At 27.2% G+C, this 17,735-nt stretch overlaps 3 protein-coding genes across 3 annotated transcripts in view; all 3 read left to right on the forward strand.

Annotated features, from left to right (window-relative positions):
• The first annotated feature begins 1,476 nt into the window (after window positions 1-1,476).
• Window positions 1,477-3,440, forward strand: LOC105359702 (heat shock factor protein 2). The gene is made up of 3 exons (XM_011496350.1): window positions 1,477-2,029; window positions 3,060-3,168; window positions 3,265-3,440. Exons 1-3 carry the CDS (start codon window positions 1,529-1,531, stop codon window positions 3,438-3,440), a joined length of 786 nt encoding a protein of 261 aa, XP_011494652.1. The 5' UTR covers window positions 1,477-1,528.
• A 4,427-nt stretch (window positions 3,441-7,867) lies between these two features.
• On the forward strand, window positions 7,868-11,740 carry Prp40 (pre-mRNA processing factor 40). The gene is made up of 8 exons (XM_011496351.1): window positions 7,868-7,948; window positions 8,266-8,473; window positions 8,650-9,031; window positions 9,304-9,732; window positions 9,806-10,274; window positions 10,342-10,977; window positions 11,064-11,210; window positions 11,288-11,740. The coding sequence occupies exons 1-8, from the start codon at window positions 7,946-7,948 to the stop codon at window positions 11,480-11,482; spliced, it is 2,469 nt and encodes an 822-aa protein (XP_011494653.1). The 5' UTR covers window positions 7,868-7,945; the 3' UTR covers window positions 11,483-11,740.
• Window positions 11,741-16,380: 4,640 nt separating this feature from the next.
• Window positions 16,381-17,735, forward strand: part of P5CDh1 (delta-1-Pyrroline-5-carboxylate dehydrogenase 1) — a 5,438-nt gene continuing 4,083 nt past the window's right edge. The window contains exon 1 of the mRNA XM_011496352.1: window positions 16,381-16,695. Coding sequence (XP_011494654.1) covers window positions 16,643-16,695 — 53 coding nt within the window. The 5' untranslated portion in view covers window positions 16,381-16,642. The remainder of the gene's footprint in view (window positions 16,696-17,735) is intronic.

Raw genomic sequence — 17,735 nt, forward strand, 5'->3', positions numbered from 1 at the left:
TTGTTTTGAGTTATAACGAATTGTAGCTATCAATCTTAAAAGATAAATATAGTATAGTAAGTTGTATATTGTCTTTAATGACAGAGTGGTTAGGTTATAAAAATATTATATAATAAATCACTCGCGAGAAAGTAATTTAATTATGGAAATATAATGTATTTAAAAATAAATAAAATTAATAACCGTGAGTCTTTATATATAATAAGTATTTGGGAATTTTCGACTTTGTATGAAAATATTCAAATTAGAAAATAACAAAGGTATAAGCTAAAATTAGAAGAATTAATGGATGGTAAAATAAATTTAATAATTAAATAACTAAAGAGAAGACTAATATTAAAATAGATTATCTTTTTATTATATATAATCTTATGTTACAATTATATTTAATTATTATTGCATTTAAAAACACGATAGAATGCAATTTCAAAATAATACCATAGATTATACCTCAAAAGCTAGGTAAAATTTTAAATTAAATAACAAAAGCCTTAACTATAATTAATTCTTAACAATTAATATTTACATTTCATCATGATATAAACAAAAACAAACAAAAACAAACAAAAACAAACAAAAAAAAAAAAACAAAAAACAAACGAAAAAAAACAAAAAAACAAAAAACAAAAAAAAAAACAAAAAAAAAAACAAAAAAAAACAAAAAAAAAACCCAAGTATATATATATATATATATGAATATAGCTTTATAAACGAAAATAGAATAATATTGTTGTCTCTTACATTATTAAGTGAAGCAATGTGGCTCAAAAGTGTTTATAACAAAATTAAAATAATTGAATATATCAAGATTTATGAATTTCAAATATCAAGAATCGATGCTTTATGTAGGAACTCAAAAACAATGAAATGAAATAGTATGCTCTGCCTGCCACAATAACCATATGTCCAATATTTTAACAAAATCTGCCATTAATTTACAAAAATATGAGATGAATTTAAATTGCAGATTATCGATGGATTTTTTCAAATAAATATTGAATTTCGTAAATTTCACAACAATTTCATCACTGTAAATTTAGTCATCTTGCAAACTGAAATGAAAACTTACGTAGTATTGTAAACGAATTTGGGCCTTAAAGTGCTTAATTCCATGAACAATGAAAGGAGAAATAAAGTCCATCTGTGTAACATAAGCATTTGTAATCGTTAATTTTTATATACGCGTGTGTTTATTTATATTTCGTATGCGTGTGCGCGCATAAAATGACTGCACCGGTAAAAAATAGTTTATGTTATTGTCTGACGGAGACGTTATCCGTCAAGCAGAAAGTAATATATGAATAAGTGTCGATCAGTAATCAAAACATTCGCCGTCTAGTGGCGTGTAATAAGTTAACATATACTTGAAAAAGAGCGGCCGACGTTCTTTTGTTTGAAAGTCCGTCGAATTCTGCCCGAGTCCTGTCAACCGAGACGACCCAACTCTCTATTTGTATTTTTTTTTATTTTTTTTTTTTTTTTTTAAGCCGATTAAGCGACGAAAATACAGAAAATCGGTTAAAATAGAATGTCGTCTGACAAAAGTTCACTCAGTACAGAGCCGAACAGCAACGACGAATGTGTTATACCGTCGCTACGCTTCCCCCAGAAACTCTGGCGCATTGTGAACGAGTGCAGAACCGGCGCCATAACTTGGGGTGCGAATGGCCTAACCGTTCTTCTCAGTTACAAGAGCTTCCAGGAGGAGTACCTTCATTGCGAGAACTCCATCTTCAAGACGACCAATATAGCCAGCTTCATACGCCAATTGAATCTCTATGGTTTTCGCAAGGTCACTTCGCACAATCGCGACCTATGCAACGGCACCACTGCCTTTCAAGATGACATTCATGAATTTCTCCACGAGCACTTTCGATCGGGCAGGCTCGATCTGCTATCGAGGGTCTGCAGGAAAACTGGCGTGAAGAAGAGTCTGCTACAGGCGAAGCAGGGAATCAAGCAAGAGATTCTGACGACCGCCGTTTCGCAGAACCGAACATCGGGCATGACACGATTGCAAATGTGCCAGGTAAAGGAGACGGACGAAGGCATTTTCTATTTTATGTTGGATTTTATACATAAAATATCTATAAGAATGCAGAATGAGCTGGGAGTGCCGATTTATTACTCGGTAATAATAAATAAATCAAGTAGCGCGACGTAGTTTATTCAATATGGGGTACGTCAATCCCCTCAACTCAAGACCTCCCGCGGTCCAAGCGTCATTCCCATGCCCAAGTTGTTACTTGAACGTGAATAATTTCATCGAGCTTTTTCATAATTTATAGCCTACGAGGAAAAATTAATAATATAATTGAATCACTGGCATTTGCTCATAATTGATGATCATTGAATGTTACATTTTAAATGAAATTTTTTTCAAAAAAATTATGATCTTTACAAGGTTCTTGTTTACACTCGCTTTTTAAAAATGATATTAATTCAACTGTAATTGAAAATAATCATTTGATATTCATTTACAAAATTTATGACTTTTCATTTCAGTTATACATTGAATAAAGTGACTTAATTAAAATATCACATTAATATACTACAACAGAGTGTAGTAATGAGGAAACGTATATAAAAGCAATTTTAATATCTTAAGAAAAAAAAAAAAACAGTTTATTCTTTTGTAAATACAATATAAATGCATCATCGGTTGTATTTTAGCGTTATAAAAAATCATAAATCATGTGCTCTTGATTTAGCATAAAATGTACACGATATGTAAATTACCGATAGTCTAAATTATTAATTTTGAATTTTTTAAATAATATCTATTTTATATGCGCATTGATATTTTAACAGATTTAAAAGTGTAATTTACAAGTGAGATTGAATATGTAATTTAATAGAATACTTTTAGATGAAAATTTTTAGCGCAATATTTTATTATTAAAATTTAATATTTTAAATATCAAAGCAAATTTTTTAATTATCGGAATACAAATAAATATTCTTAAATTGTATTGACTCTATTTTTCACTTTCAAATGATATTACTCGTTACTAACTACTTCCTTAAACAATTAATAATCGTTTTAAATCTCATTACAGATTGCACTCACTAAAGCTTTAGAACAAGCAACTAGACAATATAGAAGAGAGAAATTTTGGCTACAACTGTCCAATGTATCCAAGGATGCATTGAAACCAAAATATAAGAGTACGTGTATGTGTTATTTTACATTATTTTGTAAAATAATTAAATATAAATTTCCTAAAGATAGAATAACAAATAAGATAATTTAATTACTTGTAGCAAAAATATTGGAACCAAATATTCAAATAATTTTTCAAGATTTGACAGAAATGCAGGATGTCGAAAATTTACCAATGCTTGATCCTTCAAGTATAGAAAATATAGATTATCAAGATAAAAATCAGTGGGAACAAGTCTTTACTTTATCGAAAGAAAATTCTATTTCAGTGCCATAATAACCAGTATTTTTATTCTTACAATTAAAAAGATAAATTAAAAATTTGTCTTAATCGTAATAGTTAATATAACGTAATGAGTATTTTTAATATTGTAGTTAAATGTTTGTTACTGTAAAAATTAGTTTTTTTTTTTCATTCTTTTTTTTTTAATATGTTATCGATTTAAAATATATTGTATATTTTATGAATTGTTAAAAGTTAAAAACATATCATAGTTTAATATAGTACTTATGTTAAAATATTCATGTGGATTATATAAAATATCAATCAAATTACATTTGGGGTATGTTATTATCGAGTTTAAAAAATGAAACATAAGAATTAATTTTGCCTTTTTAAGAAAGTGTAAACTACTTTATTTATGCATCCTAATAAATAAGTCCGATCAATAATAATTCATCATAAATAATATTAATTTTTACTATTAATATTGTATAATGAACTTAATTTTATGTTGGCTTATACAAACTTTTTCATAAATCTCAAATTAACAAACATAAACCCTACAAAAGCTGCATGCATTCATACACGACAAAATAACTTATTTTTTGGCACTATTTATTTATGTGTCCTTTACAAATTTCATCGTAATTATCAATGTGTTTGTGTATTAAATCATATTGCGCGAATGGCGGAGCCCACGTCGGACGAGGGTGAAATTCAATTTTATTACTATTATCGACGAACAACGAAAAATCGAGTTTCATTATACATTTGAATTACTTTAGCAACTTGGTTTCATTAATGACTTGTCCATAAATTATAATTTTTATGTTCCAATTGCTAATAAGACTCGGTAATAACCGTTTTCTTGAATTTATGAAATCTATATTTTCTGGATATATATTATATTCCGAATATCCTGAACTATATCTATTTCCTTGAATTCAAAGAATAATCCTCCCTATCATATCAAATATATATATATATATATATATATATTTCCGGATCGTGACCATGTTTAGTGATGAAATTGATGGTTTATTAGAATGAATCCTTAATTTTTACAATTAGGAAAATTAAATATTTATCTTGAATTATATAATACGGTAGAAAAAAAAAAAATCTTGTTTTTCCTACATTTACAAGGACACCTAGATCGAGGACGGACATTTTTTTTTCTTCTTTTTTTAACTATATTTGTCCTTGGTACATAAATCTTGTAATACCATTGAATAATTAAAATAAAGTCGCTGTATTTATTCGTTAAATTTATATATTTTATATTTATTTATTTTTTCTTTTTTTAAGAATTCATTTGCCAAATAAATTAGAAAATCTGCAAATTATTGCTAAATGGTGTTGTTATTTAGCCATAAAAATCAATATATCTGCAAATAATTTTGTCGCAATACGCCCAGCATAAATTTACGTAAGAGATTCGAGGGTTTGAGTTAAGCTTTCATCGAATAAATATAGTGTAAAAATACACAATAAATAAATAACGGCATTATGATTGCATTTTTTATCTTTTGAAATTACTTTTGAAAGGGACAAAAGTGACACCTGTGTATATACATTTCTGCATAAATCTAAAATTAAAGTTGCAAATACATATACAGTTCTATCCACAACACCACAATATTTTTATATAATTATAATTTTGTTATTAGATACGGATATGTTACAAAAATTTAATTCTTATTTGTAGTAATCTCATATAACTTGGAGAAATAATTAATTAAGTAGTCTTTATTATCGATTTACAAATAAGTCAATTGTATCTAACGAAAAGTTAATGATAAACATTATATAGTATATGACTATATTATGAAGTTTCTTTTCACTTTAGCCTATCATAAATGCATTTTGCTTCATAGAATTTTATCAAGAAATTTGATAGTACATGTAGATTAGAGAACACCATACTGTCATATATACAGTGAAAATCATGTTAAATTCTGGTTTTAAAATTGATTAAATCCAATCAAAGGTACTGCAAAAACAATGATAAACTTTTGCATAAGCAATCACGACTTTCCTTTTCAGTTAAAAATTTTTCACGACTATATTATCGGACAATATTATTTACATTATACCATGCATTAAGGAAAAAATTTGTACATTGTATCTTTGTTCGTTGTTGAATTTTAACTACGGGAGAAAAATCATAAGAATTCAGAGTTTATTATTCAATTAAATAATATTTTAATTAATTATTTTTTTACAATATTTCCCAAGAATTACATAGTATCCTTTAACTCCCAAAATTTCCAGCTACTACGCTGTCATTTATATATTAAAACTACAACAAATTTTATTAATTGTTATAATATATAATTGCGATTTGGCAATAACAGCAAGAGAAAAAGAAAAAAAAAATCAGTAATATAAATATCATTATAATTATAAATATTTGCGTCAATTTAGGTTATTTATAATGTGACTAATCAAAGAGTCATTCATTTGATCAAAACTCAAAATCACATAGGAGCTAGATATTTTTTTACTTATTCCGTAATTTGTTTATGTCTATATATGCGCACATAAACTATTATACTTCTATTTATACTTAATATTTTCATTATACATAAAATCTATCTTTGCAAAATTAAAAGTACAAAAACATTTTATTTTTCAGTTATATATATTTATAAATATATTTTTCAAATTGATTTGTAATATATACGATATAAATATATACAGCTAGAATGGTAGAAAATTTGAGAATGTAATACATTTGTATAATAAGTTTAATTATGAAACTATTTTATAAGGTATTTTATAACAAATTACTTTTACCAATAACGTCAAAGAAAATTCCCTGAAACATTTTATAATTTTCATAACAATAAATATAAAAATAGATAATAGCTCTATGTATCTTTGTACATTAAAACAAAGAAGTAAAAGATAATTTAATAATAGAGAAATATATATAATGAAAATAAGAACGGAACACTAAAATTATTATATTCTTTTAATATTTTTGCCGTGTTTTAATTAATAATTAATTCTTGATATAAAATATTTTCTACAAGCGACAATAAAACCCTCGTATTTATCTCTTTACAGTTAAATGTGATGATTAGTAAATGTATTAAATAGTTAATGTCAAATTTATAGAATTAAGGACTTTTTATTTTTATATAATTAACAATGAAGTATGCAAAACATAACAATAATTATTATTATTGTCATAGAAAATTCATTCGGATTATTTAAAAAAATATATACATAAGAATAGCATTATTCTTCTATTTATAATAATTTACAAACGACGATATTGTACTTTAAATTGCTCGAAATCCATAGTAATTACTATGAATTATCTCATTCGAAAAATAAATATTTTAACTGCCTGTCCTATCAAGTTTCTAAATACTTCTTTAATATTTTTCTACTTGTTATAACTACCTTTATAATATAATATTCTAAAAGCTCAGTTGAAACCAAGTTTAATTTGAAGTTCAATATTATCATTATTATGTTAATTGTTAGAAAATTTTTTTTATTAATTATTATTATATTTAAACTATTTAACAAGTTATAGCCATACTTACATTGAGAAATGTTAAGTTATGTTTAAAACTTTGAAAATTTGTTTAAAAATACTTTTTAAATTCTAATACAAATATATATTGCTTTTTTGTATATATATGAATTTCTATAGAATTTTATATAAAAAAAATAATGCATAATCGTAGTTAGATTCGATGAAATATCCTTGATTTAGTGAAGTAAATTGGTTGCCGAAGTAGTGTCGTGAAATTTTTATCTTTATCACAATTGTAAATGATTATGTAAATTTTATCGCTTTTAATACAATGACAGACAAAAGTGCATTTAATGACAACATATGAGACTGAAATTATCGTATATTCCAATAAACCATAAAAATCTTAATTGTTTAAAAATAAAAATCGTCTTAAGTTTTAATATATAAAAACAAACAAATCTCATTTAGATAACATAGAGTTAATATAATAAATTAGTACCGGTAGTTAATCGAATAATTTTGTTTTTGAATTGATTAAAAAAGAATAAAAAAAATTCAATTAACATTGTACTTCTAAGAAGTTCAGGGTTATTATTATTGAATTTTATAAGAAAATATTATAAACGTAGTAATAAAATTAATAAAATTGTTTAAATATTACACGATTTTAATAAAATTGCCTGTATAATTATTAATATTATAACATTAATTTTTATATATTTACCGAATAATCAATCAATCATAAAATCCCTTTCAATCATTCAAACTCATTGTCTCTTATCTATTGCTATTTTTATATTGATTCCACTTACTTTAACGAAACATTCAATCATTTAAGCGTTTTATCGTAAGAAAACATTTAATTTTAAAAACTTAAACCTTCTGAGAATTTTAAGTTCGCGCCTACTACCCCTGTCCCACTTTTCCCTTTCTAAATTTTTTCATTCCTCTCTCGTTACATTTCGAATATTGGGTTTAGTAGTGTGGAACACAGATGTCACTGAGGGTCGGTCTGTTGATGAGGACCGGGCGTCAATCGGCGTTTTAATTCCAATTTTTAATTATGGTAATGTAATTTTAATAAATCTTTTTTTTATTATAGAATATAAATAGAACATCAAGTGATAGCACTCTTATATTTAAAATAGATTTTATTTTATATATAACCATCTACTTAATATATGAAATTTAAATTCCTTATCTAACCATAGGTTATGTTTTAAAATTGTTTGTATTTCTTGCATGCCTTATTTAATAAGAAGCGATAAGTATTGTATAATAATTTTACTGATTTCATTGTATAAGAACTTGAATTAAAGCTGATCTATCTTATTTTGAATAAGTATTATAATCTTAAATATTATGTTTTATAATATTGAATAGGCTTCCAGTGATGGAATCCCACCACCCGCAGTTCCTGGATTTCCACCGGCGCCACCAGGTTTTGTACCACCAATGATGCCAGCAACGCCATTTATACAACCACCGAGCTTACCACCAGGCCCTCCAGGAATAATGCCACCGCAGTTTTCTATTCCCCCACCAGGATTTGGATTTCCAATATCAGGCCCTCCAGATGCTGGCGTAATTGGTAAATAAGCGTATAATTTTGCTTTATAATTAATTACATTAAGCTTCGATAACATAAATTAACCATATGATATTCTAAAGGAAATACAGCATCGTTAAAAGTACTTAGTAATTCATATAACCATTGAATTAAAGCATGTGCATGTATTGATAAAATTATAAATTATATATTTTTAGTTGCTCCTCCACATATTACAGCTCCTGGTGTACCTCCTCCAGCACCCGCGGCTGCCGATATCGCAACAAATGCATTGGCTGAAAAAAAATGCGATTGGACCGAGCATAAAGCACCCGATGGCCGTACATATTATTACAATAGCGTAACGAAGCAATCCCTTTGGGAAAAACCGGATGAATTGAAATCTCCGAGTGAACTGCTATTATCTCAGTGTCCTTGGAAAGAGTATAAGTCAGAAAATGGGAAAGTTTATTATCACAATGTAACTACAAAAGAATCCAGATGGATCATTCCACCTGAATTAGAAGATTTGAAAACAAGAATAGTAGCGGAAGAGGCTGCAGCAGCTGCAGCAGCTGCTGTTGCTAGTGCGACAAATACGTTAGTTATTATATTTATTACAATTATTATTAATTTTGGATGTAAAGAAAGATTAAATAAGCTTAAATGATGTTTGACGATGGTGCAATAATTGTATAATTATTAATTAATATTATATTTTTATAGTTGCAGATAAGATATTTTTGTACAACTTAGTATAAATAATAAAAATGTTATTTTAAGGATCAAAAATACTAATATATTTTAATATATATCGCATATTACTTTTATTTTAATTTTTTTGCTTTATAATATTATTTATATGGTTTCAGTGGTGGGGTACCCTTGCATCATTTATCTCCAAGTTTGAGCGTAATATCGCAAAATAGTACTCCAGAGCCAGGTGGTAAATCTGCTATCGAACAGGCTATGGCAGCTACTCTTGCAGCAATAAATCTTCCAACTCCACCTTCAAAGCCAGATGAAGATAGCAATTCGGCTAAGGGTTCGGCGAGCGGTAGTCGAAATAGTACTCCTGAACCAAAAATGCAATTTAAAGATAAGAAAGAGGCAATAGAAGCCTTTAAAGAATTACTCAGGGAGAGAGATGTCCCATCTAATGCAACATGGGAACAAGCAGTGAAAATGATACAAAATGATCCTCGTTATCCGCAAATGAAAAAATTAAATGAAAGAAAACAGGCATTTAATGCTTATAAAACGCAAAAATTGAAAGAAGAAAGAGAACAAGAACGATTACGGTAAAAATATAAAACATGCTATTTCAATTAACTTTACTCATATATTATATAAAATTTCATATTACATTTTAAGCCTAAAAAAAGCAAAAGAAGATTTAGAACAATTTTTATTAGAAAATGAAAGAATGTCAAGTACAACTAAATATTACAAATGCGAAGAAATGTATGGAAATTTAGAAATTTGGCGGGCTGTAGGAGATTCAGATCGTCGCGATATATATGAAGATGTTATATTCAATTTAGCGAAGCGTGAAAAGGAAGAAGCAAAACAATTAAAAAAAAGAAATACAAAACGATTAGCTCAAGTTTTAGATATAATGACTGATGTCACCTATAAAACAACTTGGCAAGAAGCTCAATCTTTGCTACTGCAACATTCGGCTTTTGCTGAAGATGCAGATTTATTACAAATGGATAAAGAAGATGCTTTATTGGTCTTTGAAAATCATATTCGTCAATTAGAAAAAGACGAAGAAGAAGAAAAAGAACGAGAGAAAAAACGTAGAAAACGTCAGGAAAGAAAAAATAGAGATGGATTTATAGTTAGTATTGTTTATAAATGTATCCATATGTTAATTATTTAAAATTTTATAGATTTTATTTTTTTAGAGTTTATTAGATGAATTGCATGAACAAGGAAAATTAACATCGATGTCTCTGTGGGTTGAATTATATCCAATGTTATCAGCAGATCTCAGGTTTTCAGCAATGCTGGGGCAGCCAGGATCAACACCGCTAGATCTTTTTAAATTCTACGTCGAAGACCTAAAATCAAGGTTCCACGATGAAAAGAAAATTATACGAGAAATATTAAAAGAAAAAAATTTTGAGGTTCAGGTTAACACAACATTTGAGGAATTTGCAACCGTTGTTTGCGAAGATAGAAAGTCAGCTACTTTAGATGCAGGTAATGTTAAATTGACATATAATTTACTCTTGGAAAAGGCTGAGGCAAGAGAAAAAGAGCGTGTCAAAGAAGAGACAAGAAAATTCAAAAAACTCGAAAGTGGCTTCAAAAATTTATTAAAGTCTGTTGAAGTTAATCATCAAATTACATGGGAAGATATTCGAAGTAAACTTGAGGAAGAACCAGATTTTAAAGCTATAACACTTGAAAGTGAAAGAATTAGAATTTTCAAAGAATACCAGCATGAACTTGAAGAAAGTTGCAGCCATCATCATATTAGGAGTAAAAAGAAAAAAGCAAAGAAACCTAAAAGAAGATCACGCTCTAAGTCACACAGCGTATGTACAATTTATGCCTAAACTTTTTCATTTATAATCTTGGACCAATATTTTTTTTATTATAAATGTCAAATAATTTTTTATAGGAGTCCGAAGGAAGTGAAAAAGGGTTAAAAAAGAAAAGACACAGATCGCGATCAACTAGTCTCATGAGTAAGTCGGATAGTTCGGAGTCAGACGCCAGGAAAGCTAAGAAAAAAAAGAATAAGAAGAAAAGAGGCAGAAGTCAATCTGTGGGTTAAGAAATAAAAATAAATAATTTTAAATTAATTTTTAAAACATATTGCTAACAATATTATTTTTTATGTAGAGATCACATTCAAGGATTCCGTCATCCGAGGAATCACCAGATAGGAGAAGAAAAGAAGAAAAGCATCGTAGGTCGTCTGCTCAAAGTGAAGGTTCCGTTAATGATGCTGTACATCAGGAACTTTCAGAAGATGAACTGGAAAAGCAAAGGGCACAATTACTTCGAGAGCTTCAAATGCAACAGGAGGAAAACTGAAAATAGGTTCATTATTATTAATTATTGTAATTAGTTTGTAGAAGTAAATATCACTTTAAGATTATTTTCTAGATCAAAATATGCGTTTAAAGTTTTGTATCGAAAACTTCTCTTAATGTTGATACTAATTTGTACCAGAAGACTAGCTTTTTGTTATTAGTCATGAAACATTAAACGTTCTTAAGAATTACGTTTATAACTAATTAAGGTAACAGTAATTAAATTCAAGACTTGCATTGGTATTCTAAATTATTGCAGTAAAGGAAATCACTGAATTATTTACAATGAACTTATTCTTATACGTTTATTAAAAACATGATATGGCATTAACCTTAAATCATATATGCGAATGTATATTTTAATATGTTGGGGGCAAAATAAAGGCTGGGAATAATAAAGTAGTCTTCATCATAATTATATAATTTTTTTTTTTTTTTATATGAACACATGTACAATAATGGAAATAACAGTGAATTTTACAAGATTTTCTAAGAGAAAATATAAGATTGTAAATTGTATTATGCATTATAAAATTTGTTCTGAAATTTGACACAATGTAAATAAATCTACATTAACTATATAATATCTGTTTGCTGCAATTTCTGCCTTTTTTTTTTATGAATCAACGAATTATCTGATAATTTATAATGAATTGAGAAGTGAATAAGAAAATTAAAACAAATGAACACAATATTTGTAAATTTCATTCTATATACCTCTTATATAAGATCGGGGTTTTAATTTTGGAATGAGTTTATTTAATTGTCAATTAGAGATGATTTAATTGTCAATAAAATTTATTTTTAATTTTAACTTTATTATATAAGATATATTACCCTCTGATTTTTAAAATTAATTTTTTTCTTTTGCATATCGTTTTAATTATAATATACATAAATAATACATTTATGAATTATAACAGATGATTTAAATAATAAATGAATTAAATAATAATAAAAGCGTTGATAATTAATAATAACTCAACTACAAAACAATCATTAGAAATGCTCCCAATGAAATTTCATAATAATCAATAATAATATCCATGAAATAAAGGAATAACTTAATAATTTAAACAATTTGATATCTTTCTTCAATGAAAGTTACTACAGATGTATATTATGAATCTATTTTAATAATAAAATAAAAATTTAATTATACAAAGCGATAAAAATTATTGCGACATCTCTATATAATCTTTCGTGTTTTTAATGCCTTAAAATAATCTAATTACAAAATTAATTAAAGGATCATTTTTTTGTAAGGTAAATGTAATAATTAGACATATATATATATTAAATACTACAATATTATCAACAGAACAGGAATAAAATTGAAGTTATTTTATTTAATAATATAAAATCTAAATAATAATATAAACGAAATTCCAAATGATTATAAATAAAAGGAAGATTTTTTAATATAATACAAATTCCGAATAACAACCCAAATCTCAATTAAAAATTATTTTATTACTTATCTGAATTACAATTAAAAGTAATGAAATTAATCTAAAAAATAATTAATTATTTAAATACCTTTTCGTCTTTTTTATATTTAAAAATTTTATATCAAACAACTTGAAAATGTTCAAGTAATACAAAATTACGCAATGAAAACCAATTGTAAAATTAAAATATTCAATATTAACAATAAATTTTATTAAATAAATAATTGATTAATTGAGTCAATAAAAAAATATCAAACTTATACTTCGAGGTGCCGATGATAATTCTATAATTATATTTTAAATGCTAGAAATGAAAAAAAAAATATATATATATATATAATTGCTAAAAACTTAAAAGTATATGCGAATTAATGTTATATAAGTTCGTTTTTATGTATTTTATAAAATATAGTAAATACATTTTGAATTTTGAATTAATTTCATTATTAACCATGTTTTTTCTAAACAAAACAAAAATAAAAAAGTTTCGATATTTTAAATTAATTTGAGGTAACATGAAAATTTTCAAAAAATTATAATGTTAGGTTAAAATATTCTAAATATCTTATAACAATAATTTAATCGCTACTTTATGCTGCTATACATTTATTTGATCAAAAGTCGGAAAATCTTTAAAAGTTATATAATTGCCTGATGAATTCTATTTTCCATTATATTAAATTTTATCATTCAACCAATATTAATGATAAAACGATCGAAATAATTGTTATTATAACGAATTAAATTCTCGTATAATAATCACAAATAGTTGAAATATACGACTTAAAATAAAACATCTTTCGTAAAATTTAATGACAATCTATTTTTAACACTTCTCTCAAAATGTAAACGCGTATTAATATTTTATTTTTAATTTTTTGGTAATGATAATACCTTCTATTTAGTTAAAAGAAAAAAGAAACAGAATATAGATTTTCTAAACGAGATAAAAGTAAGCCGAAACCAAACCAAAAAATACTCATAGAATATTAGTATTTTTTTTATTATTCCTTATAATTAGTATATTTATTTATAGAAAAATTGGTTTATTTATCAAATATAATTACTTAATCATACCATATTTAGATATAAAAAATTCAATAATATATTTAGACGTAGATAATATTAACATTATTAATAACTATTGAAATTAAATTCAATTACATAACAGAGTAAAATAAAATAATTATTATTTGAATAATGAATGTAATTAATGACAATATAAAGAATTACTATACAATATTTATTTCAAATTAAATTTCACATTTTTAATAAATTGTATGTAATATTAATTTAATAATATTAAAAATATTAAAAACAAAATATATTAGAACGCTAGCGATAGTAATAGTTTTACTAATACTTTTATGAAAGAATATACATATATATATATATATATATATATATATATATATATATATATATATATATAGTAAATATTTTCGTACAAGGAAAGCTTATAGAAAATTTAATAGATAATTAATTATTAAGAATAATTTTTTTATGATTTTTTTTCGGAATGAATTGAATAAATTGAAAAAGAATTTTGGTAGATTATTGTGGTGTAATTCTTACTATCGGATTATTGATCAATTATACAGTTGTGAAAGAGCTATCGTAAGATATTTTGTTTAAATATTCTTTGGTTGCTACAGATGAGACTCAAGATTAGCGTCGAAGAATGCAAAGGAACGAAGTTATTATATCTTCCTAAATATATCATCATGGCCATTGCTATCGTCAATATATGTTACCGAAGAAGTGGCTTAATAATTTAAATGAAATTTGATTTTGTAAAAAAAGTTCATTGCAATTGAAATTACTGTGATGTGCACTTGTAATTAAAGGTAATGAGAGTGCCCAAAGTGTAAATAATGCAAATGTTGATAATTATTCTTAGATTATTTCAACTTATGCATTCGTTATTTTTAATATAATTTTTATAATTTTTAATAAATGTTTAAGCTGTATTATTTCGATGATAAATATAAGAATTTTTAATGCATTTGAACAATTGTCATAGAATAATAAATAACACGTATTGTTTTTTTTTTGTTTTTCGTTTTTTTCATTCTTTTATTTGTTTTTCCGTAACAATTACGATTCTTTTATTGTTGATAATACAACAAGAAGTAATTAACGTGTGCTAATAATTTTGGAGTTTAAAACCTGTAAGATCGGTAAATTTGATAATAGTCATAATGGAAAATAAATATATCCTACGGCTTAAATAATATATAAAAATTTGAAGAAAAATATTGATAAACTCTATATGAACATACAATGATGACCTGAAAATTAACACTTTATATGAAGAATTCATCAAGTACATTTCGAGTCATTTAATGTCAGTATTGGCGATTTTTTTAATTGATTTTTTTTAATTTGTACTCAAACAATACAATAATTTGATTCTACCGTGAGGCACGGATATCGAAGAAAAGCCAAGAAATTTCTTTGATTAAAGGAACGTGCATGAAATTAATTAATTCATATTTTATTTCTATGCAATGAGTATTCATTAAAAAAATTAGATAAAAACTCTATAAATTTATTGAAATCTGATATTATTATACATATACATAAGAAATTTTATATTGAAATTTTAATGGTGCATAATATTACTTGAGCATAAAATCTTTAATTTAGACGAAATTGGTCGGATAAAGTAAATTTATTCTCACAATTTAAATAATAAAAACGAATTAATAGCTTATCTGTTTTATGATTCAATATTATTTGCTAAACATGAATCAGGCGATAGCAGCCTTGATTTTATTTCACGAGCCGAGCAGATTTTTGGCTTACGCCTTAATTATATTTTCGTCCGATATAATTTCAATTATGTTTCTCTACCATCTGCCATTATAATAAAGGTCAAATAAAATCTGACGTGTCAATGAAAAAAAAAAAAAAAAAAAAAAAAAAAAAAAAAAAAATAAAAAAAAAAAAATAAAAAAAAATAAATAAATAAAACCCATCATTAATCTTAACAATATCCTAGCGAATAATTCCATTTAAATGCATGTATTACCTGCACATAGGATGTGCGTAAGTTTATAGCAAATATTCGTAATCCTTATATTATGGATTACGGTAGTTCACCTGCTGACGAACTGTATTCTGTCTATACCTATGTATATATCTATCCTTAAGCAAGACTTCATCTTCTTGTTCTTGTTGGCGCATAGACACGATCAGCTGTGACTAGAGGTAGGTGGGCAAGAGATAAGTAAATAAGAGAGAGAGAGAGAGAGAGAGAATTGCGCGACCCTGCGCGTAAAAGTCGATTGTACATATGCATATACATATGCATATACATATATATATATATATATATATATATATACGGAACGCATAAAGAAGCAAAAGCATGAGCGGCAGCGGCGACGATGGCGGCGGTGGCAGCGACGACGGCGGCGGTGGCGGTGGCGGCGGCAACGGCAACGGCAACGGCAACGGCGGCGATGGCTACAACTGCACTACACTTCAGAGCAGCTGGACCTGGAGAGTCGAAGACTCGGCGCCCGCGTTTTAAGAGTTAAGCAGCGCCTAGAGCTTCAAACATTCACAATCGAACGAACGAATAAATTTAATATTAAAGCAACGGGATTCGTAGTCAGTAATCTAATTAGCGCGACAGCGTGTGTTACCAGTCTCGCTCGACGGCCAATTGATCATAACTTTGTATCGTCGCTTTTTCTAATAAAATGAAAATGTTGAGTCTATGTCGGCAGTCGTTCGTCGTCGTGAACGCGCAAAAGTGAGTACATGTTGCAAATGCGCAGCTTTCTGTCTCATGCTTGTATGACTTGTGTCCGCATTGTTTAATAATATAATTTAATAATCGTACGTCTTGGTCTTCAGTCATTATTCTCGGATGTTTGGAAAAATTCAACTCACGGCCGCGCCTGTGTGCGTGCCCGCGTGCTTGAATGCGTGAATGCGTGAATGCGTGAATGCGTGAATGCGTGAATGCGTGGCCGTCATTTATTATGTGGATGTGCTTGCATGCGCTCGCTCGCGTGTTTGGATTTTCAAAAGAAAAAAAAATTGATGAACATGTCGTTGCATCGATTTCCTTTTACTAATGTGATTGCGATTACCTAATGTGACATGTACTTCTTACATTACGCTTTATCGCGCTTTTTTGTTCTTACTTATAGTACAAATTGCTAAGCCAGTGTTGACTTTTACTAGCATTAATCTATCCTCTGTCCTTTCTATTCTAGGTCATTTAAACACGGCCATTCGCTGTAGCTTCTCTACCATTTACTCATTCATTTGTCTCTCTCTCTCTCTCTCTCTCTCTCTCTCCCCCCCCCCTCCGTCTCTGTCTCTGTCTCTTAATGTCATTCCCTCTTCACCGCCCCCTTTATTGCGATATTCAAGCTCGTCTATTCAGCTGATTCCCATGTCCTTGCCACTTGCGCGCGGTTGTTCCGGAGCCGAATAATTTCGGAATTTTCCACTCGTACCTATTTCGTGTTCTCATTTTTCTGCATAACTCTGTCTCTCTCTTTCTTTCTCTCCTGCGCTGTCTTCTCTTTACCTTCCACTCCGATTCTCTCCTCCCCCCTCCCCTCTCCCATCAACTGTTTCTTTTTCCTTCTGCCAAATATATCCAACGAAGTTCTCTATCTCTCTCTCGATGACTGACTGAGCTTTGAAATCAATGTTTAACTACACACTCACATCAAATGCATTCTTAACGAGATGATATTCTTATTTCATTTGCCAAAATAAGTTTTTTCTTTCGAATTTCGAAAAAAAAAAAAAAAAAAAAAAAAAAAAAAAAAAAAA

Source organism: Ceratosolen solmsi, unplaced genomic scaffold, assembly GCF_000503995.2.
Source record: "Ceratosolen solmsi marchali unplaced genomic scaffold, CerSol_1.0 scaffold29, whole genome shotgun sequence".
NCBI classification, from domain to species: Eukaryota; Metazoa; Arthropoda; class Insecta; order Hymenoptera; family Agaonidae; genus Ceratosolen; species Ceratosolen solmsi.

Bases quoted from the DNA above. Each gene is read 5' to 3' on its own strand.
- LOC105359702 (XM_011496350.1), top strand. From the start codon at position 1,529: ATGTCGTCTGACAAAAGTTCACTCAGTACAGAGCCGAACAGCAACGAC. The intron at 2,030-3,059 runs GTAAAGGAGACG...ATCTCATTACAG, and splicing joins CACGATTGCAAATGTGCCAG to ATTGCACTCACTAAAGCTTT. The intron at 3,169-3,264 runs GTACGTGTATGT...AATTACTTGTAG, and splicing joins ATTGAAACCAAAATATAAGA to CAAAAATATTGGAACCAAAT.
- Prp40 (XM_011496351.1), top strand. The intron at 9,032-9,303 runs GTTAGTTATTAT...ATATGGTTTCAG, and splicing joins GTTGCTAGTGCGACAAATAC to TGGTGGGGTACCCTTGCATC. The intron at 10,275-10,341 runs GTTAGTATTGTT...TTATTTTTTTAG, and splicing joins AAAATAGAGATGGATTTATA to AGTTTATTAGATGAATTGCA.